The sequence below is a fragment of the Megascapheus bottae genome, chromosome 15 (assembly GCF_031878675.1).
Source record: "Megascapheus bottae isolate mThoBot1 chromosome 15, mThoBot2.hap1, whole genome shotgun sequence".
Classification (NCBI taxonomy): domain Eukaryota; kingdom Metazoa; phylum Chordata; class Mammalia; order Rodentia; family Geomyidae; genus Megascapheus; species Megascapheus bottae.
The window spans coordinates 54,231,484-54,257,917 of NC_143523.1; the positions used below are offsets into that span (position 1 = coordinate 54,231,484).

Sequence of the window (26,434 nt, forward strand, 5' to 3'; positions counted from 1 at the left end):
TGTTTTGTTTGCCTTTGAGCTTCAATGCCTGGTTACCCTGGCAACTGTATGCTAGATGCTTCCAACAACTGAGCCCTCCTTGAATGATATTTGGTTGTTCACCTTAAGCAATCATGACCTCTCTGCTGCTTCGTCTTCCAGATCCTGTCCACTTTGCTACTGCAAATTTACATCGATAGAATACTTTTGTTTTACTTTTTTGTTTTGTTTTATATTTTTCCTTGCTGCAAAGAGGAAAGACATAGAGTACTATCTCTGGAGCTCAGTAGCCAAGGTCAAGCTCAGATATGAGAGAATGAAGGCTACAGGGGCTGGAGGTGATTAGAGATTACTGACAATTATCTCCTCTTTTGTAGGTGGTGACTACTTGCTCAGGTAATGTATCTAAAATATACACACTTCTCTCATAAATAATCTGTTCTGACTGAAATGCCTCTGAGAGGGAAAAATAAGATAATGATTAAAGAAGGAAAGGGTTATTATCTAGAGATTCTTGGTACGAACGATGAGGAGTAGAATCAGACATAATTTCACTTATTAGAAACAACTAATGGCATAAAATAAAACAAATGTTTTAGGTATTTTAAAAATGTCGTATTAGGAACAGACACACTGACTCAGTTACCATGGCTAAAGCAAAGAAAAGGTCAGTTACATTTTGGGGCTTTTATCTAATCTTGTGTTGCTAGAACTAGGAGCAAAATACAAGGCTTTAAAGGCATCCATGCTAATTCCTTATGGGAAAGGAAGTGGACTGAAAAAGAAGGTATAAGCATATGATTAACTAACCCCTCAGCTCTGGAAGCCAAAGGTCAGACAAAAACCCCACACTATCCATTAGAAATTGTTTATCTTTATTATGAAATAAAATATGTAAGTGTATCTGAAATATAACTATTACATTTAATAATATTTCTATTAGGCACTATTAAAGACTTTCAAATGGAAAAGCAGAGATCACAGGACACAAACACTCCATTCATCTCATCATCATGGCCTTTACACCTAGTGAGGTTATTATTCTTCTCTTTGTGTCACTGCTCTCTTTCAGAGCTTGAAAAGACAAAAAAATAATAATAATAACACAGAATGACTTTTTCCTTACTAGTATGATTTGTGGGACCTAGAATTTAAGACCTGAGCTCCTTCCTTAAGAAAATAGAGCCCTTCGGGGGATGGGTTCCTGACTAGCCACACCTGCTTATACAGAAGATCTGGAAAAGACTTTACTTTGTTCCTCATCTCTATTCTGAAAAGCTTGCCCCCGACATTGGACATTGTCCCTAATGTAAGTGCTAAAGAAGCAGGAGAAGTTCCAGCTGTTTTCCCTCTAGTTCCTGTAAGCAGAGAGATCTCATTACGTTGTCAGCCCCCTTACATTAAGCTGATTTAACATGCAGCCTTTACTAGGCTGGTTCTCTTCATGAATATCCAAAAGTCAGTGAGAGCATTAGGGTCTAGAAAGCACAGCCACTTGGGAGTGGGAAAGGAGGATTCCAGGACCATGGAAAAGGCTAAATCCATAAGAGAAAGACTTACAAGGACCTTAGACAAAGCCAAATAATAAGTAGCCAAATTGGAAATCTTCCCTTAGGCTGTGAGACCTAACTGTTATAGACGCAGGACTGATGTATTGTCAAAGTTCATAAAGGAATGAGCGAAACAAGCAAGTCAACAGGCATTAAATGTACTCACTGTATATGACCCACTTTTCCCTAAGTATCCAAGAACTCAGCTTACATTTTGTGCCTGTACTGGGGCTTGAACTAAGGGCCTCGTGATCTTCCTTGGCTTTTTCCACTAAAGGATGGTACTCTACCATGTGAGCCACATCTCCACTTCTAGCATTGTGCTGGTAAATTGGAGATAAGAAGACTTTTCTCCTCTGACTTTAAACTGCAGATCTCAGGCTGAGCAGTACAGAGGCATAAGACACCAATGCCCAGCTAGGAACTCAATATTTGAAAGGAAACCAAAGCTTAGAGTTGGTACCAAACATGACCCTGGCTAATAACAAAAGATCCTGGGTAACTCTGAAAGAGAAGGTCATGCTACTTAGCCCACAGTTAGAACTGAGGCCCACCTGAGGAGAGAAACTTTCTTCAGGATCACACATGCCAACAGGACAGAATTCAGTTCATGGCCACAGCACATCCAGAAACAATCAGACCTCATTTCTTTATCGCAGAGAATAAGAGCATAGGGAACAGACAAGTTTTATTATTAAACAACTTTAATCCAAATGCTGATTATTATTTGTAGTGTCTGAAGGCACAAAATATACCTAAAATGTATGGAATAGTCTAAACAGAGTTATAAATTCAAAAAGCAAAGCATGAAAAAAAGATACATTCTGAGCTGACATAGAAATCTGAGCTGGGAAGATTCTGATTTTTGTTGTTGTTTCCCCCTAGAGAATTCGCTTGAATCTCAATCATTTCCCCTCATGCCAAGAGTAAGAAATTCAAAAAAAATAATATAAGAATTGTGCAGAATATCATGTAACCCTTTTACTAATTACAATAAAAAAATAAAATTTAAAAAAAAAAAGAATTGTGCAGAATTAACACCAGGGTTTTTTAAGCAGAATGTTTTCCCTTAACCTCCCCCCCCCCTCTCTCTCTCTCTCTCTCTCTCTCTCTCTCTCTCTCTCTCTCTCTCTCTCTCTCTCTTTCTCTCTCTCCCTCTGAATTTCTTTTTCTCTTTCCACTCCCCCATCTTACACATACATACACACATTCACACATGCACATACACATACACACACACACACACACACACACCATCTCTTTCCCACACCACCCAAGAAAACATCCTCATTCATGCTAGAACAAATAAAACAGATCATCTCCAGGAAAGAAAATGAAATACAGATGGGTATAAGGCAGTGAGACCAAAGTTTGATTTTTCAAATAGAGAGATTATACATAGAGGGGAAATAAACTGACCACCCTGGGAAGGTGTCCCAAAATGCTGATGGAAAGAAGAGAAGCAGGCTCCTTTTTCAGGTTGATAGCAGCCTTACCTATGCTATGCCACATACACCCAGCTCGGAGAGCTATATACTCTGCAGAGATGTCAATGGATCACTCCAGTAGCACTAATACCAGGCAATTCTCAGCATCCAAAGATAAATAACATAATTATAAGCACTCTCTTCCCCAGGGTGCTTTTAACTGACTGTGTGGTACAGCAGTTCCTACAGCTCAATCACATCACTAGGGACTTTAGGAAAGCAATCAATCCTGGGCTGGTTATCAGCCTCATAAACACATCTGTCTCATGACTGCACAAAGGTATAGAAGAAGTAATCAGTAGGACTTGGTATTTCCCCAAGACCACAGACACCGGTTGTTAATACCCTGTTTTCTGCATCCAGTAAGGAGCCCTAGCAGGCACCAGAGGTGAGTTGTATCCTCATTCCTTGATCGATTAGATCAGAATCACCTTGATCTTCCAAGAGGAAGAATCAGAAGTGATGCAATCCAGATTCCTCTGATTTCTCCACTCCTTTTTTCCTCTGGCTCTGTAACTTCTGTTGCTCTAAAATGGGTAATGGAGGGAGTTTTTAAGGTTGGTCTAGTCTTATGATATAGGGTTTCCAGCAAGTTCAACAGCTCCAGCATAGCCCTAGAGACTTTCGATTGCTCTTAGAGCACCTGCTCTGGAGTGGAGTCATTGCTTGAGGACTCCTCCTGGCCTAGAAAAGGAGGTAAAGCATGCATAGAAGGCGATTGCTGGGATTTCACTCTCCTAGCTGTCTTCTAAACACCTAGAGGTAAAACTTAATTTGTGAGGCTGTGAACAATTCCTTTAAGAAGATAGGAATGAGTCTTCATATTACAAAGCTGGGCTTCATTCCTAAGGGTCAAATCTCTTCCTAACTTGGTCTCTTTTTTCTATCCCACTGCTTCACTGTCATCTAGAGCACCTTCTCCACTCCTTCCAACAGACACTTTTACCTAAAATCACAATGCTTCTCTCTACTGCTAGTATTTATGATCCCATTTACCTCTCTCGCCTGGGGCCATAAACTGGGGCTAATACTGAGACTTGAACTCATGGCCTCACTTCTCACTTGGCTTCTCCTCTCAGCCTGGTGTTTACCACTGGAGCCACACCTCCACTTAGAGCTTTTTTTTTTTTTTTTTTTTTTGCTGGTTAGCGGGAAATAAGAGTTAACATGGACTCTTGAATTTGGGCAGCTCTGAGCTTCATTCTATCCTCAGATCTCAGCCTCCTGAGTAGCTAGGATTATAGGCGGGAGCCACCAGGGCTCAGCTGAAGAGTATTTCTCTACCTGGCTTCTCATTTCATCACTTCGTATGATTTGCATGACCAGCCGCAGGTCTGTCAGTCCTTCAGAGCTTTCCACCAGGCCAATCCCAACTCTGCAAACTCCCTGAGGTAGTACTGGGAATCACCTTACTTCCTCCATCATCTATCTAATGACCTGATTTTTCTGAGTAGGTAAAGAAAGTTGAAAGGAAAAAGACCAGCAGAATGATATTAGAAGATATTGGCATCAAAGCCTTCAGAGATTGTCACTTCAGTGTGGGTATCTCCTCTGAGGTTTAGGGGTCAAATTTCTACGCACACTGTGGGGTCACACAGTAGGGATACCACCTTGAGCCCTTGATATGGATAGACCAGGACTGTCTTGTTTCCAAGGTACTTTGCTCAGTGCCAGGCTACCAGGAAACAAGGCTAGCCCTATAACACGTGACCCAGTGCTACCAGGTTCCAGACTCGCTCCTCTTTGAGTACAATGGACTGAAGAAGGAAATGAGAGATGAAAGGGTGAAGGTGGGAAGCCATGAGGGCCTGGCAGCCAGCAGCATTCAGGGTTGCTCCTCTTTCTTTTCCCCAGCAGAAAGGAGCTGCTTGTCCTGTCACCCTTCCTGCTCTCAGAAAGGCCCAGCAATGGGGGAAGTTCCTTTGGCACTTCAGAATGATCACAAGTAATTTGCCTTTTTATTCATATAGAACAAAATTTACAAAGTCATTCATACAGTTTTTGTATTTTGTTTTTTTTACTGACTTCGAAAATTGGGAATATTCAAAATACACTTTTACCCCACTCCATTCTGTCATTATTTACAGATATGTACAAGAAAAATGAGTCTCTCTGTGTGTCTGTGTGTGTTAGGCATGTGTCTATGTGTGTATGTTGAGTGTGTGTGTGTGTGTGTGTGTGTGTGCATGTGTGTGGTCATTTTCTCGTATTAAAAAGCTCTGCTGGTCGGGTGGGTGGGCTGGGCAGGTGGGAGGGTAGGCGGCGTGGTCAGATGGAAGTGCCATGGGACGTGTCCAGGGCCTCTGGAAGGACACCTCCAGGCACGGGCTGAAAGGACATGGGGATGGGGGTCTTCACCGGACTCTGTCGAAACAGCCCCCCATTGGGCGATCTGTGTTTGCACTGAATGGAGGGCATAGTGGCCGAGCTGCTCAGGGGTAGTGGCAGGTTGCTGCTGGGCCCTGATGACAGTGTCCGGCTGGTGCCATGGCTGCTTTGCTCAGGCAGAAAGGTGCTGACTGAGAGCTGCGTGTTCTGGTATTCCCTCGTAGGCTCCAGAGCTTGGCTGGGAGCCAGGCCTCCCATCTCCAGGGCTGAGAGCTCAATCGATGCAGGGGAAATCTGCTTGTGAGCAATGTCTTCATCCATGAGGCTGTTTATGCGCCTATGCACCTGCTCCAGGTTCACCTCTTTGTCCTGGGGAGAAAACGCAGGAAGATCAGGAGAAAGCCTTAGCAGTACACTAAGTCTGGCTTGTGGCAGCATCTGCATACCTGAAAGTACTGGCCTGTTTAGCTTGCTGGACAGAGTATTTTTCCTATTGCTCCCACCTCCCTCAAGTAGGTAGTCAACCCTCTGTTGTCTGGGGAATCCATAGGAAGGACACTTGCACTGTGTACCAACAATCCTTCCAGCATGCCTGCTGTACTCATCAGAACCATTGTCATGCCCAGAAGCATCCACCAGGACAAAGCCCTTTCAAGGCCTGGTGGAGACTAAAGCCCAATGGGAATAGAAGATTGGTCTTTCTTCCTCTGGTATGCTCTATGCCTTAACCATTTGAGTTCACAAAGGCTTGATACCATCACCTTGACCTTACGCAAAAGGAGGCTCAGTACAGAGAAGCTCAATGACTTCATCAGAGACCCGAGTCTCCAATCAAGGTATCTGGGAAATGTGGAGCAGGAGAGGGCTTCCTGCTCTCTCACTGAGTGATCTATACATTCAGGGATGCCACGAGTGGTACAAATCCCTATGTGAAAGGCTAACAAGGTTTCTAGGTATGGACCGGGGAAGTGAGGAAAGGCACTTCTCATGGGGTAAGTGACTCTCCTTGTGTCACAAAGGCTTTGAGACTGCCTGGAAAGATATTGTCTCTCTCCATGATGGTCTCACTGTGGTTGGTGGCACCACAGAAGATACTTTGGCTTGTTTATTTGCTCAAAAAAAGAAAAATCTAAAACAGGCTCAAATCACTCTTTTTTTCTTATATTTTTATTGTAATTAATAGAAGGGCAAATCACTCTTTTTAAAGGAGCTTATGCTTTGCCTTCCATGTCAGAAGGCATCAAGATCTACGTGGTCATACAGCTTGTAAGTTTAAACTGCTTCTTCAGCTGTTTCCCTGTGAAGCCAGTAGAGTGTGGCCTGCTTCTTCTCCCATGGAAAAGCTTCCCAGATGGGATTAGAAGTTGCAGTCCTATTTGTGGGCTGCATACCTTGCCAATAAAGGCAGATGGGTGTAGCATATACTGCCACCCCTACCTGATGCCACACTCCAAGAGAAACACTGGGTCCAAATCCTCTCCAAGGAAAATCTCGTGGGTGGTTCAATGCTGACATCATATGGGACAGAGAAACTCGGACCTTCTGCATTTGGGGAGGGATGATAGAAAGCTTGAGAAATTCAAAAGTCTTGATACACTTTCAGAAAGAAAAAGAAGGAACCCTGCAAAATAAATAATGACTGCTCCAGAAGTTGTTTTGAGCTTCTATGGGGCTGGGTACACAGAAATTTCCTCCAGGAGGCCACCAAGAACATCTGGCCTGTACTTAGACGCAGAGGGCTAACCCCAGGAAGACTCAAATGTTCATTTGCTAGCAGATAAGGTGAAATGCCCTGAAAGCCACTTCCTTCCAAATGTTCCCTGCCATGGAAAAAGGTGCCCATCAGTTCTCTATGCCCCCATGAGTTTAGAGTTGATACACAGAGTGCTTGACTTTGGGTGGGGAACCTGTTGTCATTCTCACAAAGTCTCCCAGAGTGAGAAAACTGACAGTTTCCTACGACAACGGAGAAATGGCTTCAGACTAAGAGATATGATGGTCAGAGAGCACATTGGTTTGAAAGTGAACTCGGATCCATGTCAGATGGCAGTTGGACATAATTGACAAGTCCCTTAAGGAGAGCCAGAAGAAATACAGTTCAGCAAGTTGGTGCTAGGAGACTAGCTTTGAGTTGAGGCCATGTCTGAGAGGCAAAAGTCACAAGTGACACCAGGTTTCTACATGACAGAAGAAAACACCATTCAGGAAAGTTTCATTGAATCTTTCAGAAGTTTATAAACTATAGATGTTCTTCAATTGTTGAGATTAATCCCGAGGATCTCAGCATACGTCAAAAATATCATTCAGTAAATTAAAATGCATTTAATACACCTCACCTACCAAACATCCTAGCTTAGCAAGGCAGGTAGAGCTTGCTTTCACTTGTGATTCAGTGGATGGTGTCCCTGTGCACTTTTGCTCAAGGTTAGCATTATAACACTTCCTCCAACTTTTGGGAGGTTAATTAGAGATAAGAGTCCCATGGGCGTTCCTGCCCAGGCTGGCTTTACCTGATCTCAGCCTCTTGAGTATCTAAGATTACAGACTTAAGCCACAGGTGCCCAGCTGGCACATTGCTTGTGTAGTAGCATAGTCAACATGAAAAAAGTTCATGGGTTGAACCATTAATCAGGGGCAACCCCTAAATCACAAAACAAATTCAAGTTCATTGCTTACTATATTCAGTGAGTTCAAATTCAAGTTCATTGCTTAAGTATAACACAATTGAGCCAGTTGTGGAAGCTTCCTGCCTTTCTATATATTCATTTGAATTTTTGCATATAAAATTGTTAAAGTAGTCTTTTATGCCTGTTACTTGGAAACATTAGTGTGTGCAAATCACTCAGAAGCACTAATCTCTTCTTAAATATGCTCACAGTTTATTTGCTTTGAGGAAATAGATGATTGTCTACCCTGGACAGCAGCTTGTCAAGTGACCTGTTCACCTAGCCAAGAGATACAATCTGAACCTAAGCAAGAACAAGAGGAATGAGTCTGAAGTTTATTTGGAGAGACAAACAAAGAGAAAATGGTTGGTATTTGGTCAGGAGGGCAGAGGTACCTTATCCAGCTTTCTGCCCCTTGATTTTGGGGCCTCTGGACAAGGCTTGGCGCTGCCCAGCACCAAGCCTATTCCTCCAGCTTCTCCTGGCTACCAGGATCCCCTGTGATGCTTCTGATAATGGATGTGATTCCATCACCTGCTGCATTAGCCAAAGTCACAAGCTACTTTCTAAATGTCCAAAGAGAAGAAGACTGGTAACAGAAGAATATCAGATACTTTGAAGCAAATATCAGATACTTTGAAGGTTTAAGAATTCAAGTTTCAGGGCCAGGAGTTTGGCCTAGTGGGAGAGTGCTTGCCTAGCATGCACGAAGACCCAGGTTCGATTCCTTGATACCATATACACAGAAAATCTGGAAGTGGTGCTGTGGCTCAAGTGGTAGAGTGCTGGCCTTGAGGAAAGCCAAAGGATAGTGCTTAGGCCCTGAATTCAAGCCCCAGAACTGGCAAAAAAAATTTCAATTTTCCCTCCTCTGCCTGCAACAAAACCCAGGGAAGGATGGCTGAGCATATCGCCCAGCTATAAAGGTTTACCCATCCATGGAAGAAAACTGATTACCAGGAGGTTTTGTGGATTACTAGAAGAACTAGTTTGTTGTGTAACCCTGACTTTCTTCCTTTCTATGTTCTCTTCAGGACTGTAAGGTCCTCAGAGTTTCCCTTATGCCATGGTTGTGACAAAGGTAAACTCTTATGCCTATGGTTGAGCTCCAAAGGTAGGTCTTCTGTGGGAATGGAAGGAAATGAAGTTGGAAGAGTGGAATTCTTTGCAGCAGGAAGCAAGTATGTGGCTTGTGTTCATGCTAGATTCTGGCAGGTGGCAGGGACAACCTAGTTCTTGTTCTGAGAGCCATTTTAATGTTAGGTGTCCAGAAGGTGATTCCTGCTTTTTTCAAGGTTTTGAGAGAGAAAAAAAGATAACTTCTTGTCCAAGAAGATCACAAGGAGTTGGAAAATTGAGAGCAGAGGGCACAGAGAAAAAAAACCCTCCCCTATCTTTTACCAGGCAAACAAACACTGTGAGCTTTGAGGAAAAGACAGACCAATCAAAATCCTCTGAAGAGAAAAACACAAGAAAGCTCTCTTTTTCTCCCTCCTTTCCCCCTCCCCTCTTGATATAGATGCTTTCACCACCAAGATACCAAGGAGAGAATGCAGAAGGCCTGGTATGTTAAAAAAGTGAAAGGGCACAGAATCCAGCCTAACATGTTAAATACAGTGATGTACGGGGAGATGATCAGGTACCATTAAAGCATTTAGAAAACAGACCAATCCAGAAAGTTAATGTAAACCTGGCCATTTAACTTAAGACCATGTTTGTAAGTTGTGTGTTGTGGTTCCATCCTGCAATAATAGTTACTTGGGATATAAAAATCAGGGAACAGTTCGAGAGTTTAAGAGACTCCATCTTCACCATTGGCTGGTCATTATGGCCTATACCTATTGCTCCAGTTCCTTGGGAAGCACAATAGCTGGGCTCGTATTCGTCACCCCCATATACAAGGGGAAGCATGAGGAGGTGAATCGCAGACCAAGACACACAGAGAACACAATGAGACTCTACCTCAATAATAACCCAATGGAAAAAAAAGACACTGCTTAGCAAGCATGTGGTCCTAAATTCAATCCCCAAAACCATCAATTTAAAAATAGAAAGAAAAAGATAAGCATTTCTGAATAAAAAGTCTTGAATACTTTCTGTGTGTGTGTGTGTGTGTGTGTGTGTGTGTGTGTGTGTGTGTGTGTGTGTATCTATGTGTCTCTATGTCTGTGTGTATTTACCAATACTGGGGCTCAAATTCTTCAGACTGACCTCATATTCTTTCTTAGTTTATTTGCTCATGGTTGGAACTCTGTGATTTGAGCCATACCTCCACTTCTGAATAAATTCTTTCTTAAGCCCATTTATTCTCTTCTTGCTTCAATTTAAGGATGGATGAATCCATTCCCCGGGCTGCGAGGACATGTCGTGTGAATCAACTCCCACTTGTGGCTATTAATTAGCCTTTAACCTCTCTACACCAGGACACATGGAAAATGTCCACACCAATTGCAGAAATTTTCTAGAGAGAGTGTCCCATTTCAAATGGCTGTCAAACATCCAACTTCCTTGCGCCACTGGGACATTTTTCTTTTCAAATTCCATTAATCCAGTAGAGCCAATGCTAAGACAACCCGTGGGAAAGGAGGGGACCATTAAGAGCCAGCGACCACTGCTTGTGTGACCAGATAAGACAAAGCATGGAGGATCTGGAGCATAGTCTAGTGATAGAGTGCTTGCTTAGCATGCACGAAGCCCTTGGTTCAATTCTTCAGCACCACATACTCAAAAAAAGCCAGAAGTGGTGCTGTGGCTCAAGTGACAGGGCATTAGCCTTGAGCAAAAAGTCCAAGGACAGTGCCCAGGCCCTGAATTCAAGCCCCAAGACTGGGAAAAAAAGAAAATGAGTAGAATAAGAAGAGAAAATATCATGACTCCTCTGCAAAACAGAAATGCAACCTATCTGAGGGTCGGTCTCACAGTTTTTCTTGATCCTGCTTGCTCCAATTGTTCTGTATGCACCCAGAACTGAACAGCAAAGAACATATCTGATTTAAGGCTTGGCAATCTTGTCTTCTTAGATTACCGGGGGTCACAGTATTAACACATGCAAGGTCATGTTTCGTTGTACCTTCTTGTGTCCGGCCAAAGGAAGAAGCAGCAGGAGTAATCAGCTTACTCAAGGAAAGAGGCAAGAGTAATTTGAATAATTATTCATCTTTGAGACAAAATGGTGCATTCTATAATGTTATGCAAATTCCAATAATGGGCTTTTTAATGTGAACTACATCAGTTTACATCCTCATTATCCTAAGGTTTCTGCGTTCAGCCAGGTAATGACAGTTGTGGAAAGAGACCTGGAAACTTTCTGTGGCCTTCATTAATCTAGCATAGGCAGCTGACCTAGTCAAACACCCCAGAAGAATATGACATAAAACCCCACTGGCTGCATTTACCCATGATTCGGCTGCATTCCAGCTCTGTATTTCTTACCCCAAATTAAACATGATGAACAGATGCACCAACAGAGGTTACCAGGGAATCTCTCTCAGGCATTGTCTTGCAGAGAGATAAAGTTCTGTAATTAAGCTGCTGTTCACCAATGTGGAAATAATACAGTATATTGAAAAACGGTAATTAACTAAACTATCATCTATGTAACAGTCTGTTACACGCGGGACTCATTAGAACTGACTTTGTTTGGAATCCAACAGCTCCTACTTTAAGTCAGGCAAGACCAGAACTAGAAGTGAGGGACTTCTCGTCTGACTACAGTGATCATTGCCAGCTCTCTCTCGCTAACCACTGCAACGAGCCAGGTGGTAAATGAGACGTAATGACTGGGAGAAATGCCACCAAGATGATCCCCTTAAAGTGTGACACCGATGGCTTGGAAAAGGCTAGGGGAGTCAGAGTCATGTTGGATAAAATCAGCGGTTGACCCTCACCTCCAGGAAGTGATCTCAAGAGAGGTCTCACAGGCAGATTTTTGAAAGCACCATGGCAGAGTTTTGAGTAACTTAATCGACAGGGCCCCCACAAGCAATGGCAAACAAGAGAATAAACTGAGGCTGGGAGTGAAGTGATTGGCTCGAGATGACACAGTTCTATGGCGAGTGAAGCATCAGTATTAGCACTCTCATCCACCTGTCTCCAAAACCTGGAAGTTTTCCCCCACCATACCAGAGTAGATATTAGATATTTACCAAATCTCACTATGAAGATTTATCTACACCTTAGCAGAAGGTTGATGGGAGATTTTAATCCCTAGCAGAATATCAGGAGTAGATGTAGTTTATCAATTACAGTTGTCCGTGGCTCCTTACAATGACCCTTTATGAAACGAGGTTCAAGCATCTATATTTCAAATGGCTCCAGAATTAATTATCTTGGATGCACAGCCATACCCGAATGCCATTGATCTCACTCACTGCAGTGATTACCTAACAATTTAACATGAATAAGATTTTCTTTATAGGAGTCCAGATTAGTTCATTCGAATGAATGAATAAATACTTCTGAGCTCCTACCACCAGATGAACTCGTGTTCTACAGAAAGCATTCATCTTTGGTTCTTGGCACATGGAAGATACTCAAAACTTCAGTTATATTCATCATGCCTTAATGAGGCCTCGGTGTCTCAGAAAGAAGGCAAAAATGATGAGAATTCAGAGGTGAGGAGTTGCTGGCAGAATTGCAGCAGAGACAAGTAGGTAAACAATCACTACAGGATGGAATTGTATCTAACACTGCCCACATTCAGGGGAAGCTTTGCCAGTAGGCTGGTTTGGAGATTTGCAGTGATATATAATAAAGTGCTCAGTGCTGCTTCTGGGTACACACCTGGGATATTAACTACTTAGGAGGCTGATGTCTGAGAATCACAGTTCGAAGCCAACTTAACCAGGAGATGTCTGTGAGACTCTTAGCTCCAGTGAACTTTGGAAAAACCTAGACATGGAGCCCCCATGGCTCAAGTGATAGAGGGCTAGCCATGAGCAAGAATGCTCAAGGATAGCATCTAGGCCCCAAGTACAAGGCGTCAGATCAGCACACCCACCCAAAAAGTGTTCAGTGCCCTCCAACTAAAAGGCCCTGGGCTAAGAACTAGAATGTGCCAAACTGTTCAACCTCAGTAAAGTAGCTATCAGGTTAGGCTCAAGTTTCTGCAGACGAGTGCGAGCTGGGGATTAAAAGAAGTAGCTGTCTCATGAGAGCCCTGATCCAGGGAAGAACTGCGTTACATCCTTCATTTCCTGAATTCTCTGGGGGAAAAATGCTAGTATCTGGATTTTAAGTAGGAATTCCTAGCTATTTATGGGGGAATCCTAGTTAGGAACTCAGAATCCAGCACACACCAGCCAGAAAGCCAGTGTATGGCTCTTTGACAAGCCTGCCTCTAGAGGGCAGCAGATGCATCTGGGCTCTTGCAGTTCCCTGTCGCCTTCCAAGGGTAAGAATGCCTTTTTCAAATGTTAAGTAGATAAGCTGCAATTTGCCCAGCACAGGCCAGTTACCCTAAGGTGTAATGTGCCTTTTCCATACTCCACACCATCCATTCCTCCATCCGTAAGAGGCAACAGACCCTTGGTCCCCATGAATCAAGAATGTCTCTGGGATGAGAGTAGCCTGAAGACCCTTTGCACATCTTTCTTGATTGAAAGTGTTATAACAGATGAAAAGGGAATTTGTGCAGGAGAGAAAGTCTCCACACAAAATAAACAGTGATCAAAGGAAGAGAGGCTTTGTTAAAGAATAGTGTGGAGTTGGAGATCTGACCTCCCAAGAGGGGCCTAGACAGATGCTGGCCAGACAACGAGGCCAGCCATCACTCAGTCTCCTGCCACTCAACTACCCTTGCCAGCCACCTCCTGCCTGCTACAGAAGCATGGGGCGAGGGAGGGTGGGCAAAGGCAGGAAGCAGCAAGGATTCTAAGCTTCCAGCCTAGTGATGGATGATTCATCTCTCAATCCTCATGTCAGCTCCCATTTGTGCAGTTCTCATCTTTATTTCATGAATATTTTATTCTCAGAGCAATGACTCCACATACCCCATAAATCTAGCGGGTGGCTCTTTACTGCATCCTCTGAGCTTGATGCACTCACCTGCATTGGGTAACTACATAATTGTCTGATTCCCCAGGAAAAAAAATATATGAGCTCAAATGCACATGAATATTAAGGGCTTGAACGCACATTACTACTCTTACCCAAATAGGTGTCTAAACTCTGAAGACAATCTCAGAACAAGCCATTAAACACAGCTTGGGCTCCACCCAAAGACAGGTTCCTTGCTCTTAAGAAATATGGCTGGTGGCCCCAAATGAAATGCTTTAGGAGTAAGTAGACACTCTCACCTAATTTCAAATGTTGCTCCATAAAACACAAGCCACAGTAGATCTAAATTAAACGCCATCATTATTTCTCCATGGTTTGAAAGATTTACTTCTTAAATACAGTCATGTTAGCCCTTTCCCTGGTTCCCATGCTCTGTTTGGATGAGGAATCTATACTCCTCAGCCAGACATAAAAGTCCTGAGGAGGGACCGGGAGTTTGGCCTAGTGGTAGAGTGCTTGCCTAGCATGCATGAAGACCCGGGTTCGATTCCTCGGTACCACATACATAGAAAAAAGCCAGAAGTGGTGCTGAGGCTCAAGTGGTAGAGCTCTAGCCTTGAGAAAGTCCAAGGACAGGGCTCAGGCCCTGAGCTCAAGCCCAGGACTGGCAAAATAAATAAATAAATAAATAAAAATAAAAAAGCCTGTAATCTGGGACCGGGAGTTTGGCCTAGTGGTAGAGTGCTTGCATAGCATGCACGAAGACCCGGGTTCGATTCCTCGGTACCACATACATAGAAAAAAGCCAGAAGTGGTGCTGAGGCTCAAGTGGTGGAGCTCTAGCCTTGAGAAAGTCCAAGGACAGTGCTCAGGCCCTGAGCTCAAGCCCAGGACTGGCCAAAAAAAAAAAAAGTCCTGAGGAACACATCCAGCCTTCCCTTACCAGCATCTTCCTCCTGCCCTCCTTCCCTGTTAACCATTCATTTGCCATTCACTATCCCATCTCATCTCCAGATGTAGGGTTTCTTCTCATTCTTATCATTCATGTCAGAACAACTCAAGCCCCAATAAATCTTGGTTACTCACCACTACCCACTATGGCCCCGTAAAGAGTTAGCTGGACTAGGGCCTTGGGTGGTACTTGCTGCTCGTTTCAGAAGAGCTGAGATCCATGGAAAGGAGATCTGCCTGGAAATATCTGTGCGGTACCTGCCAGTAAGGTGGTAAATTATCTGAAAAGAGGGGCTGTGCTCCCATCAGTGATCTTATTAAAGAAAGAAGGGAGAGAAATGGAAGAAACTTCATCTTCAATTGAAAAAAAGCCAATGGTTCACATCTGTAACTCCATCTACTCAGTAGGTTAAGAGCTGAGGTTGGTGGTTCAAAGTGAGCCTGGGAAGTAAAGTCCATGAGACTCTTATCTCCAATTAACCATCAAAAAGCCAGAAGTGGAGCTGAGGCACAAGTGGTGGTAGAGTACTATCTTTGAGCAAGAAAGCTCAGGAATAGCACCTACGCTCTGAGTTCAAGTCCCAGGATGCACTCTATGCACTCTTTCTTTCTTTCTTTCTTTCTTTCTTTCTTTCTTTCTTTCTTTCTTTCTCTCTTCCTCCCCTCCCCCCCTCTCTCTCCCTCTCTCTCTCTGTAGTATATGTTTCCATCATAATGATGACAGGATTAACTGCAGCTGCTCTGCTTCTCTGCATGCCTCTCCATGGACCCTCCTCTTCCTAGAAGCAGGTCGGCAGCCAGGGCAGGAGAGCTGCATTTTAGAAGTAAGATATGAACATTCAGCTCCTCATAGCTGAGATGTTGGACTTAGACACCAGGAGATAAGCAAGAAGGGCACAGACAGCGTGCACTCTTCTTTTTGCCTCTACCTTCTCACATTCCTACCTATGTCTCTCCAGAAAATAAAATTCTGTCTTTCTCCCCTTCTCTCTCTCTCTTACACACACACACACACACACACACACACACACACACACACACACACACACACACACTCCTGTATACATACAAACTGATGATTAATTCTGGAGCTGTCATGACACTGGGGGTTATAAAGAGATAAAACTGAAAACAGTTGCAAAGGGACAAGACTAAAAATAGACAATGCCTTCCAGAGGCTCCTAGGAGATGTATTAAGAGTTTGAACTCGAGCTTATGTCTTGCACCCCACCTTGCCCACATCAGCCAGGCCAGCACTGCTCACCTCTGCTCCCTGATCCAAGGGGCATTTTCTTTCTCCTCTTTCTTTCTTTCTCCTCCCTTCCTTCCTTCCTTCCTTCCTTCCTTCCTTCCTTCCTTCCTTCCTTCCTTTCTTCCTTTTTTTGCCAGTCCTTGGTTTGAACATAGGGCCTGGGTGCTGTCTCTGACCTTCTTTTGCTCAAGGCTAACACACTACTACTTGGGCCACAAGGCCACTTCCATATACATGCAATCTCCAGGTCTTTCTTGCCCCAGCTGGTTCTGAACCACAATCCTCACATCTCAGCCTCCTGAGTAGCTAGGCTTACAAATGTGAACCACTAGCACCCAGCCCAGGTGGCATTAGCAGAGGTGGTGGACAGTATAAACAGTCCAAGAGGGGTTTAATATGAGTCAGCCAGTGTCTCTTTCATCCACTCTGTCTTCCCTGTTCCTGCTCCGGGTATCTCTGGGAATAGCCCTCTCTGGCTGCCTGTGCTGTGCACATGGGCCATGATTGTGGCAGTGGTGAGAGGGCCATGACCAGGATGTGGAGGGGTCAGACATGATGCCCCAGCTGCAGAGTTAAGTGAGGTTCTTCATGAAACCACTTAAGAGGATAATTCCCAGTCCTTCCCAGTGGCTTCATTTACAAGTTTCCAGTTGCAGCTCCATTCTGGTGGCTCATGCATGTATTCATTCTGGCTACTCAGAAAGCTAAGATTTGAGGATTGAGGTTCAAAGCCAGTCTGGATAGAAAGTTCATGAGATTCTTATCTCCAGTTAATCACCATTCCGTGAATTCCCTGAAAAGGTAATCCTTCCTGCCTTCCTGGGGTCTGGGAGTGACAGGGGAGCTACGGAGGTGGCATTGGAACCATTCCTTGTATTTTTTGACATGGCAATATATACGGTAGGGAAGGAAGATGCACCTGGAATATTTCAGAGCTCTCTCAGCAGTGCCCTCCTTCCAAGGAAAGGAAAATCAGATGACACTGCTCACTGGGATGAATTGTTAAGAAAGATGGAAGCAAGCAGACCCCATAGTCCTCAGCTAGAAATTCCTTACAGACTGGTGAATGACATCACAGCCAGCCAACCACTGCAGACCACAGAGACGATGACTAAGGTTCTTACTGTCCAGAGGCACCGATTCCCAGCCCCACATTAGACTAAGAAGATTGCAGGCAGCTCACACTGCTCCTGCCTAGTTTTTATTTCTGCCCCCGCCCTTGCCCCAGTTGAGTTTGACTCTTTCCTCTAAAAATCATTTTTGTGAACTTGTGTCACTAGAGTCACCGGGGAATACAAACAACAACAACAAAAATGAACAAATCATAACAAGTCAGTTGCCTCTCAGTTCCCTTGTTTGGGATTTCCATCCTCACCCCAACAGAATCTGTAAGCAGGGCTGTGATTCCAGCTGTCTGTCGCTGAGGGGTACATGCTGAGATGTGAGAGCCAATGAATGCAGTGACTGGGCTTGTGCTAAGAACATTGTCATCAAATGGCACACCCTGCTGCCATCGTTTAGAACTGTCTCCTAGGGGCCCTTGTGATGACTTCATTTCAAACAATTCCCAAGATGAGCTTAAAGAACCCCCCCCCCCAGGAGAAGTATCAAAGCACAGATTTAACTGTGATTAGCATCCATTGGGACAGAGCTACAATAATACCCTGAAAGTGGAGTGTCTCAAGCAGGATGTAAGCCCTACAAGAAGGAAAGAGAGAGGGAGGAGGGGTAACAGGAGAGATGGGGACACCCTCTGTGGCTGGGTAAGCAAAGAGAACCAGAAAGGAATATGGGCTCCTCTCTTACCCTACAGGTGATCTCTCCAGGTCAGGGTGGAGGCACATGGGCAGGGCAGGGTGGGGAAAGGCTCTCTGGCGCTGCCCACGCTGTACTTGTTCTATAGATAAATACAGGACTTTAGTGGCCGTGGCTGGCACGTGGTGCTTTCTTCAAACTATGAAACTATCCCCTGCATTTTTCCCTCTCTTGTTTTAAGAACAAAACAAATCAAAACCAGGCAAAGGAAAGAGGGGCACTGTCCACAAAGAAATGTATTCTTTACCTGACTTATGATACTACAAACCCTCTGTTCATTCATCCCCTTTATAATAACAATCAAAATAGATGAAAATTTATTTTAAAATATATAATAAAACCAGAATCCCTCCCGATATACATTGCTGATATCTCTCAATAAGAGGCCTCATGTAAACACTAACTGGAAGAAAACAATTGCCCGATGGGATTCCTCCCTCCCTCCCGCCCTCCCTCCCTGGTTGTGGCAGACAGAGGTAGGACCCCAGGTACAGACCTCTTTGGGGGTCTCCTGGTGGCACCGGTTACTGTTCCACCATAACTCCAAGGCAGCCACCAGGCAGGCAAGGAGAAGACCAATCGCCAAGATACAGAAGACACCAGCAAAGCTGTGCAGCTTCAGGGATTTGCCATCAGCCTGGGCACTGGCGTGGCTGGTGAGGTCACAGCGACCTGTGTGCGGCCACCACTTCTGCTTGAGTACATCTAGGTCACCTGTGTCCTGAAGCTCCAGGATCCTGCAAGACAAAACTCAGGTGAGCCATAGTCACAGATCTCGTCCGCTCAGTCCAGGTCTCTGCCACCATGATGGTTCTATTATGTGTAGTCTTGGAGTATCACAGCAACTCTTTGCCTCAAATTCCACTACAACCCATACAAGCAGACACAGTGATTTCCCCAAAAACATTCATCAGGTTTTATCTCTTTTCTCCTCAGCAGCCAATCTCCTTTCCTCTGTGGTCCATGGACCAAATCCAGTAACAAAACAGGAGAATGAATAAGGAATCAATAGGGAAATATGGAAACAAATCAAGTAAACACACACACAGTGGGCTTAAGACATTCATGGTTACAAAAATTATTCGAATGCACCATCTATCTGGCAAATATCATGTAACCTTTCTATTAATTACAATAAAAAATATATGAAAAAAAATTATTTGAAGGGTTGGTTGGGATGGGATGGGTAGGTAAGAATGTTGAAAGGAATGATAGTGATCAAATTGCATGGTACTCATAAACTGCCTTGCTGAACGCCAACTCGTTGGTACAGCTTCTTAACCATAATAAAAATACCTTAGAAATTTCTTATTTCCACAGGTTGAGCATATCTATCCAAAAATCTGAAATTCAAAATGCTCCCCAATCTGAAAAATTCTGAGGAATAACATGGTATCCCGATTAGAAAATTCTACATATATCTTCTGATGACTTGATGGATAGAATTTCATATGCAAAATTATTTAAAATAGTATATACAATTTCACCTAGGTGTAATCCCTAAGAAAACTCATTATGCATATATACATATATACATATATGCATAATGAGGTACATAATGGTATATAATGGTATATATATAATTATATATAATGAGATATATATGTAATGATATAAATATATATAATGAGATATATGATGCATCATATAATGAAATAGTGATATGTAATTATATATTATATAATGATATATATTTATTTAATGCATTATACATATGCATTTAAGAAATAAAGAAACCTCTAAAACATTTCTTATCCAGGGCATTTTTTTAATTTTTATTTTTCTTTGGCCAGTCCTGGGCTTTTGCTCAGGGCCTGAGCACTGTCCTTGGACTTTCTCAAGGCTAGAGCTCTACCACTTGAGCCTCAACACCACTTCCAGCTTTTTTTCTATGTATATGGTACCGAGGAATCAGACCCGGGTCTTCATACATGCTAGGCAAGCACTCTACCATTAGGCCAAACTCCTGGCCTCTCCAGAGCATTTTTGACAAGGAATACTTCACATGTCTGCCCAAGTCTCTCCCTCTAGGACCCACATGATTCTTCAGTTATTCATTTGATGTGGAAAGTAATGCCTAATCCTGCTGAGCTTATACTTTCAAGGCATAAGAAACTAGCCTTAAGACAAACAGAGCCAGCAATGTAAAGACAGAAGCTGTGATAAATACAATGAAATGAAAGTACAGGTGCCAGGAAATGAAATGAAAGTACAGGTGCCAGGAAATGGCACATTTTGAGGCCAGCTCAGCCAGGAAGGCTAAGGAGGATCTTGTGAAGGAAGTAATGGTTAAATTACACCTGAAGCATGATTTATCATAGCTTATACTGGTCTAGAACATTCAATGTGCCAGGAAATATCTGTGTTAAATGTTTTGTAGATAATGATGAATTTTTGTGTCAATCCTTTGTGAAGGTTATTTCTGTATTCCCATTTTTACAGAGAAAGAAATCAAAACGCAGAGAGATGAAATGCCTTCCCAAACTTACTTTGAGGTTGGCAGCATTGGCGTGCAACGAGGCAAAGGAAGCCCCTTCCTGGGACTAGAATTACATATAACTGTCTTGGCTGGTGCAGGGATTTGTTGTGTGCAAGCCACTGTAACAAGGCCAGTGAGTCTGTGGAATGGTGAGTTAGGAGAAGGACGGTGTGAGTAAGTACACAACAAGCAGAGCCCAGGCATCTGGATTGGATTTATTCTACCTTAGAAGGGCAACTCCTACTGCTCCTTGCTGCCCTCTGGTGAGGCTTTTCTAACTTGTGTTTTGTAGCTTCCCCCTGAAATCCAGGAGCCTAAAAAGTGAACCAGTGGCAGCCTGGTACATCCTTCCCACATGTGCCACACACACACACACACACACACACACACACACACACACGCACACACCAACTCAAACAGTCAACCAAGCCTTTCTGTTTTTGGAGTCATGCTCATTGAATCTGGTCTATGAGGTTTTTCAGTTAACAACATCTGATGTTATGCACCGTTAACAAGCAGCAATTGATCACACTGGGAAGATATTCACCTAAATAACTGAGCAGTATCTGTCTTGGACTTATGTCACAGGCTGGCTGTGACCACAGGTCTAAAGCAGTGCTCAGATATCCTTCATTGTATCCAATAGTTACAAATGGTGACTCCTCAAGAGGATCCACTGACCTGTTAGCAGCATGGATCCAGAATGACATAGCCCCTTCATTGGCTGGGATCAATCAAGCTGAGTGAAAAGAGCAGGCTTTGGAGTTGCCAAATCTCAGCCTTGTATACCTGGACATAGGCTTGGTCCCTGCTAAAATTCAGCATCCTCATCTTTCTAGCACAGACTGTATTCCTACTACATTAATAGGGTAGTGGCTTCTGGGATGGGTCTGCCTGTTCTTTTCCCATGGATTTAAAAAAAATACAAATCTACTTGCTCTCACAGCTAAGGCCTAAGGTTGCAAGCATATGCTCTGACAATAAAGATGTGTATTTGTCAAATAATGCAACTAACCTAAACCAAAATGGCCATGGTGAAATCATGACAAGAGTCCATCAAATGTTCAAGGCACTGATGAGCCCAAATGACTCAGAATATGGCTATGCATGGAAGGTCTTGGACATTGAGATAAATGCATGATTCAACATGCATTTGGGTGTCAGGGGCCATGCTCCTGAAAATCATAGCTTTCTCTCCAATAGCACACTGCAGAATTAACTGGGTAGCCATAGTGTCTCATTCAGTATCTCCCATGACTCGTGTCAGGTAAGGGAAGTTATGTGTCTACAGATCCACTGGCCTTATCTAAGTGTCTTGGTTGGCAGGGTTGAATAGGTTGAACATCCTGTAAAGTTATGGGAACTCCAGTGTCAGATATAAAAGATGTCAGGACCTTAGAGAAGGCTAATGGTTGAACTATTGACTCAGCATGGAGAGAATTGGAGTTGCGTGCTTATGGAGACTGTGCTAATGCAAATGGTTGGAATCCAGCCTTTGAAACTCTAGCCTTCTAAAAATCTGAGACAATAAATGTACCTACCTCACAGACCATTAGCTCGCATCCTGATGAGCAACAAAATCTCCATAAAAGGTAACAGAGCCTGGTACTAGCGGCTCATGCCTCTAATCCTATCTACTCAGGAGGCTGAGATCTGAGGATCACAGTTAGAAGTTAGCCTGGGCAGGAAAGTCTGTTACACGTTTTATCTTCACTTAGTAGTTGAACAATCAGATGGTCAAATTGACCAACAGACTTACCAGGCTAGTTGGGTATAAGCTGTGTTTACTGAGAAAATAATAGGGGAAAATCATTTCATACTATTTCAATCCTCACAACAACCTGCTGAGTAATCCCATTTCGTTCATTGTTTTTGTTCTGTGAGTGTGTGTGTGTGTGTGTGTGTGTGTGTGTGTGTGTACTGAGATTGAGGCTTGAGCTCAAGGCCTTACATTCTCTTTTGGCTATTTTGCTTAAGGCCACATTCTACCACTGAAACCACATCTCCGGTTTTGGCTTTTTGCTGGTTAGCTGGGGATAAGAGTCTCATGGACTTTTCTGTCCAGGATTGCTTTGAACTTGGATCCTCAGATCACAGTCCTCTGAGTAGCTTGGCTTAAAGAATAGTTCTTACCAAGTCTGTTTCACTTCTTGAAGACTGGAGGCTGAGGATCTAAAACACTTGTCCCAGATTACAATTGAAAAGTGACAAGCCTGTGTTGAGATCTGGATCAGAGAGACTATACTCTTTTTGGGAGAGCAAGCTATTCTTTAAGGATAAGTTCTAGCATAGGAAATAGTGAAACACTGGTCAGATCCCTTCTCTTCCACTCAGCAAGCAGCTTCTGTGAAACATAGCCTGGCTACGTAATTTTGTTGACCTTTTCTTCTGGCTCCCTATAATTCTCTACATCTTTTATACTCAGTCTTAGTCCAGAAAGAGCATAAGGCAATTTATAGGAAAATAAAGAACAGAAAAAATAAACAAACAAAGGAACTTTAAATACAGTAGCAATAGGAAAGAAAAGTCACAGGCATAAAATGTCTTCTAGAATGGGGTTCAACTAATGCACACTGTAATAATCTATAGTGTTGCTTATGAGGAAGCCAGAGCGATAATAGCCACTTCCTGATGCCAGTTGTTCTATTTCCCAGACAGATATAATTGCAGGTGCTTTCCTTTATTCAATAGTTGTGGAGCCTGTTACACAGTAGGTGCTCAATAAATGGCTATTAAGTTCACTAAACAGTTATTGAATGACCACTCTGCATGCTGGGGTTTGCAAACCTGTTATACACCATAAATCCTATCGCATATGCACAAGTGTGAGCGCATGCACGAATACACACACACACACACACACACACACACACACACACACACACACCCTACATCCTGGGCTCTGTCAAAGCAAGGAAAGAACTCAGCTTCCAGGGTGTAGGGAAAGATGGCTACAACCATTGCAGATAAAGCTGTGCAAGGGGCTACCTTTATTTTCTGTCATTGCATGGTGCATCACCTTTAGATCAGTTTCCTTCTCTCCTCTGTGGCATACTCAAGCTGAAAACAAGCAGCTCACCAATCTTTATGTGCCATGGAAGAAAACTTTTTCTACAACTATTAGCAAGAAGTTAGCATTCCAAAGTCTGAGTATTCCTCTCAAAGCAGACACCGTGTGTCAGAGAAGAGATACTGCTGTCCAGGTGAGTCTGCCCTGTGGAGGCAGTTGACTGTGCTTTCAGAAGCCCAGAGAGCCCAGTGGGGACCTTTACTGGGCATCACAGAGCACACAACCTTCTGAGGAAAAGCAAAGAAGGAAAAAGTGACCTCTTTCCAGAAAGGCAAGGAACATAGACTATCTGCCTTTGTTTATGGAGGATATAGGGGTCATAGTAGAAGGAAGAAAAGGAGTAACTTTTCCTTACCCATCTCTTCTGTCTACAGGTTGAATGCCATTCTGGTCTCCTGTGATCTAGCTTTTACTCCTTTGAACAGTCCAGCAAAGTCCTAAGCTTCTTAGTCAATATCTGCTCACTTCTGTCTAGTTTCAGGAGATTAATAAGCATTGCAAATACAGGGGACTCCATCCTCCTCTCACTGGGTCTCTGTGCTACTGTGAATGCTTTCTTGGGGGGCATATTGGCTGTCAGGATGTTGTTCCTGTATCAGTCCCATGATCACTCTTCCATCAGCTCCATTGAAATACTCATAGGTGGCAGGTCTGTGGCAACTGTCTTGAGCCTCCCACCTAGACAAACAAACCCATATAAACCTAAATCCTAGAGAAAAGCCATCTTTATTTCATGCCTTCAACCTGACCAATCATCCTCTGTTGCCCAGGGAGTAGAGTGAGGAGCAAAATGAAAAATGGATGAAATTCTGAAAATCAACCTGAACAGAAGCCTCATTTACCTGAATTAGTCCTAAACCCTTTCCCAGTTTTGCAAACAAGACACTGGATTGCTTGCAAGTTCAGTGTCCTCAACCATTTTCCTTATGAGGCTGAGGCGCCAATGGTCATGAGAAGCAGGGACCAATCTGAACACTCAGGAAGTAGGGGAAGAGAGGAAGTAGAGGTTGAACAGCAGTCCTATTCCTTGTTCTGCCGGAAACCAGCTGAGCAGTTCTGGATGGCAGCGTTATCCTCTCCACTGTAGAATGTACAATATATCTATCTGTGTATGTACATGTGCATGTGTCTCATGGGGCTTGAACTCAGGACTTAGGTGATATCTCTCAGCTTTTTTTGTTTTTGCTCAGGGCTGGTACTCTTAACACTTGAGCTACCACTCTACTTCTGGCTTTTTGCTTGTTAATTGGAGATGAGTTTCAGGTGATTTTTCTGCTTGCATCAAACAGTGATCTCAGCCTCCGAATAGCTGGGATTACAGGCATGAGTCACTGGCACCAAACTGCAACATACATTTTAAAAAATCTTACACCAGCTAGATGCCAGTGGCTCACAATTATAAGCCTAGAGGGCCGGGAGTTTGGCCTAGTGGTTAAAGTGCTTGCCTAGCATGCATGAAGACCTGGGATCGATTCCTCGGTACCACATACATAGAAAAAAGCCGGAATTGGTGCTGAGGCTCAAGTGGTAGAGCTCTAGCCTTGAGACAGTCCAAGGACAGTGCTCAGGCCCTGAGCTCAAGCCCAGGACTGGCAAAAAAAAAAAAAAAGCCTAGAAACTCAGGAGGTTGAGATCTAAGGATCACAGTTCAAAGCCAGCCTAGGCAGGGAAGTCCCCATGCAACTCTGATCTCCAATTAAACACACACATACACACACACAGGAAGTGCTACTATAGCTCAAAGGGTTAGAGCACTAGTATTGAGCAAAATCAGTTCATGGATAGTTCCCAGGTCCTGAGTTCAAGTCTCATGACTGACACATAAAAAGGTCACAGACCTTTTAGTACTGAAATTCATGTAACTGAGGATTGCATTTAAGCAACTGAGGATTGCTTCTAAGCCTGGACTTTTGCTGCCTTTCAGATCTTCCTGCCACAGCTTGAATTTTGATAGATACAAAGTCTGAGTTGGGGCCTTCTCACTGGCTTTGTCATTCCTGTCCTTCCTTCAGCACAATGCTACCTCACAGTTCTATGCAAGTGGAGGGTCCACAGCGTAGCACTCCTTGGCAACAAGAGCCACTGCTGAGAGGCTAGCTGCTAGGAAGAGGCCTCTGACATTACCCATGTTCCTAGACTCAGGCCAGGCCAGCTAGTCCAAGGTCAAGATAAGCTGCTACAGTAGAGTAAAGGAGTGGGTTACAGAGAGACTGTTTTCTCAAGGAAGTAAGCTGGTGAGGCTTCAAGGAATGGATTCACACCAACCAATCATAGGAGAGTCTTACATGGTCAAGCAACAAGCTGGACTCATTGCATTTGACTCTAGTGTACATGAATGCTTACTGATATACATTTTTGTGGTGGCAGTACTGGGGCTTTAACTCAGGTCTAGGCATGGTTCCTTAACCTTTTTCATTCTAGGCTGAGTCTCTAACACTTGGGCTACGCTTCCATTTCTGACATTTTTGTGGTTAATTGGAGATTCTGCCCAGTCTGGCATCTAACCTTGATCCTCAAATCTTAGCCTCCTGAGTAGGTAGAATTAGAGATGCAAGCCACTGGCATCTGGCTTTGACAATACATTTATCATTAAGTCTTATCATTAGGGCCTTCCCAGCCATTATTTGATATTCATTATTTATTTGTCAGCCTAACCCCTACAGGGCATGGTGTCACCACCTCTGGGAAGTCCTCCTGGATCTAGCCAAGTGTCCTCTCTTCCCCTTCTACTACTTCCTCTAGTCTCTGGAGAATATTATTGCCAGTTTGCTCATGCCCTAGGCTGGCACTCATGACTCACAGTGCCATGCTACATGTACCAGGAACTGTCATTAGCAGAGTCCATGCCCTTATAATTTTC

General features: G+C 43.6%; 1 protein-coding gene across 2 annotated transcripts in view; it reads right to left on the minus strand.

The window, feature by feature from the left end:
- Window positions 1–4,344: 4,344 nt before the first annotated feature.
- The window catches only part of Grid1 (glutamate ionotropic receptor delta type subunit 1), a 705,187-nt gene continuing 683,097 nt past the window's right edge, over window positions 4,345–26,434 (minus strand). The window contains exons 15-17 of one of the 2 annotated variants that reach the window (XM_090346711.1): window positions 18,522–18,762; window positions 18,017–18,107; window positions 5,632–5,713 (exon numbers count right to left, since the gene is read on the minus strand). In XM_090346711.1, the coding sequence (XP_090202837.1) occupies window positions 18,018–18,107; window positions 18,522–18,762 (331 nt within the window). In that variant the 3' untranslated portion in view covers window positions 5,632–5,713; window position 18,017. Of the gene's footprint in view, window positions 5,714–18,016; window positions 18,108–18,521; window positions 18,763–26,434 lie in introns of both variants that reach the window. The other variant, XM_090346710.1, reaches the window with a different exon arrangement.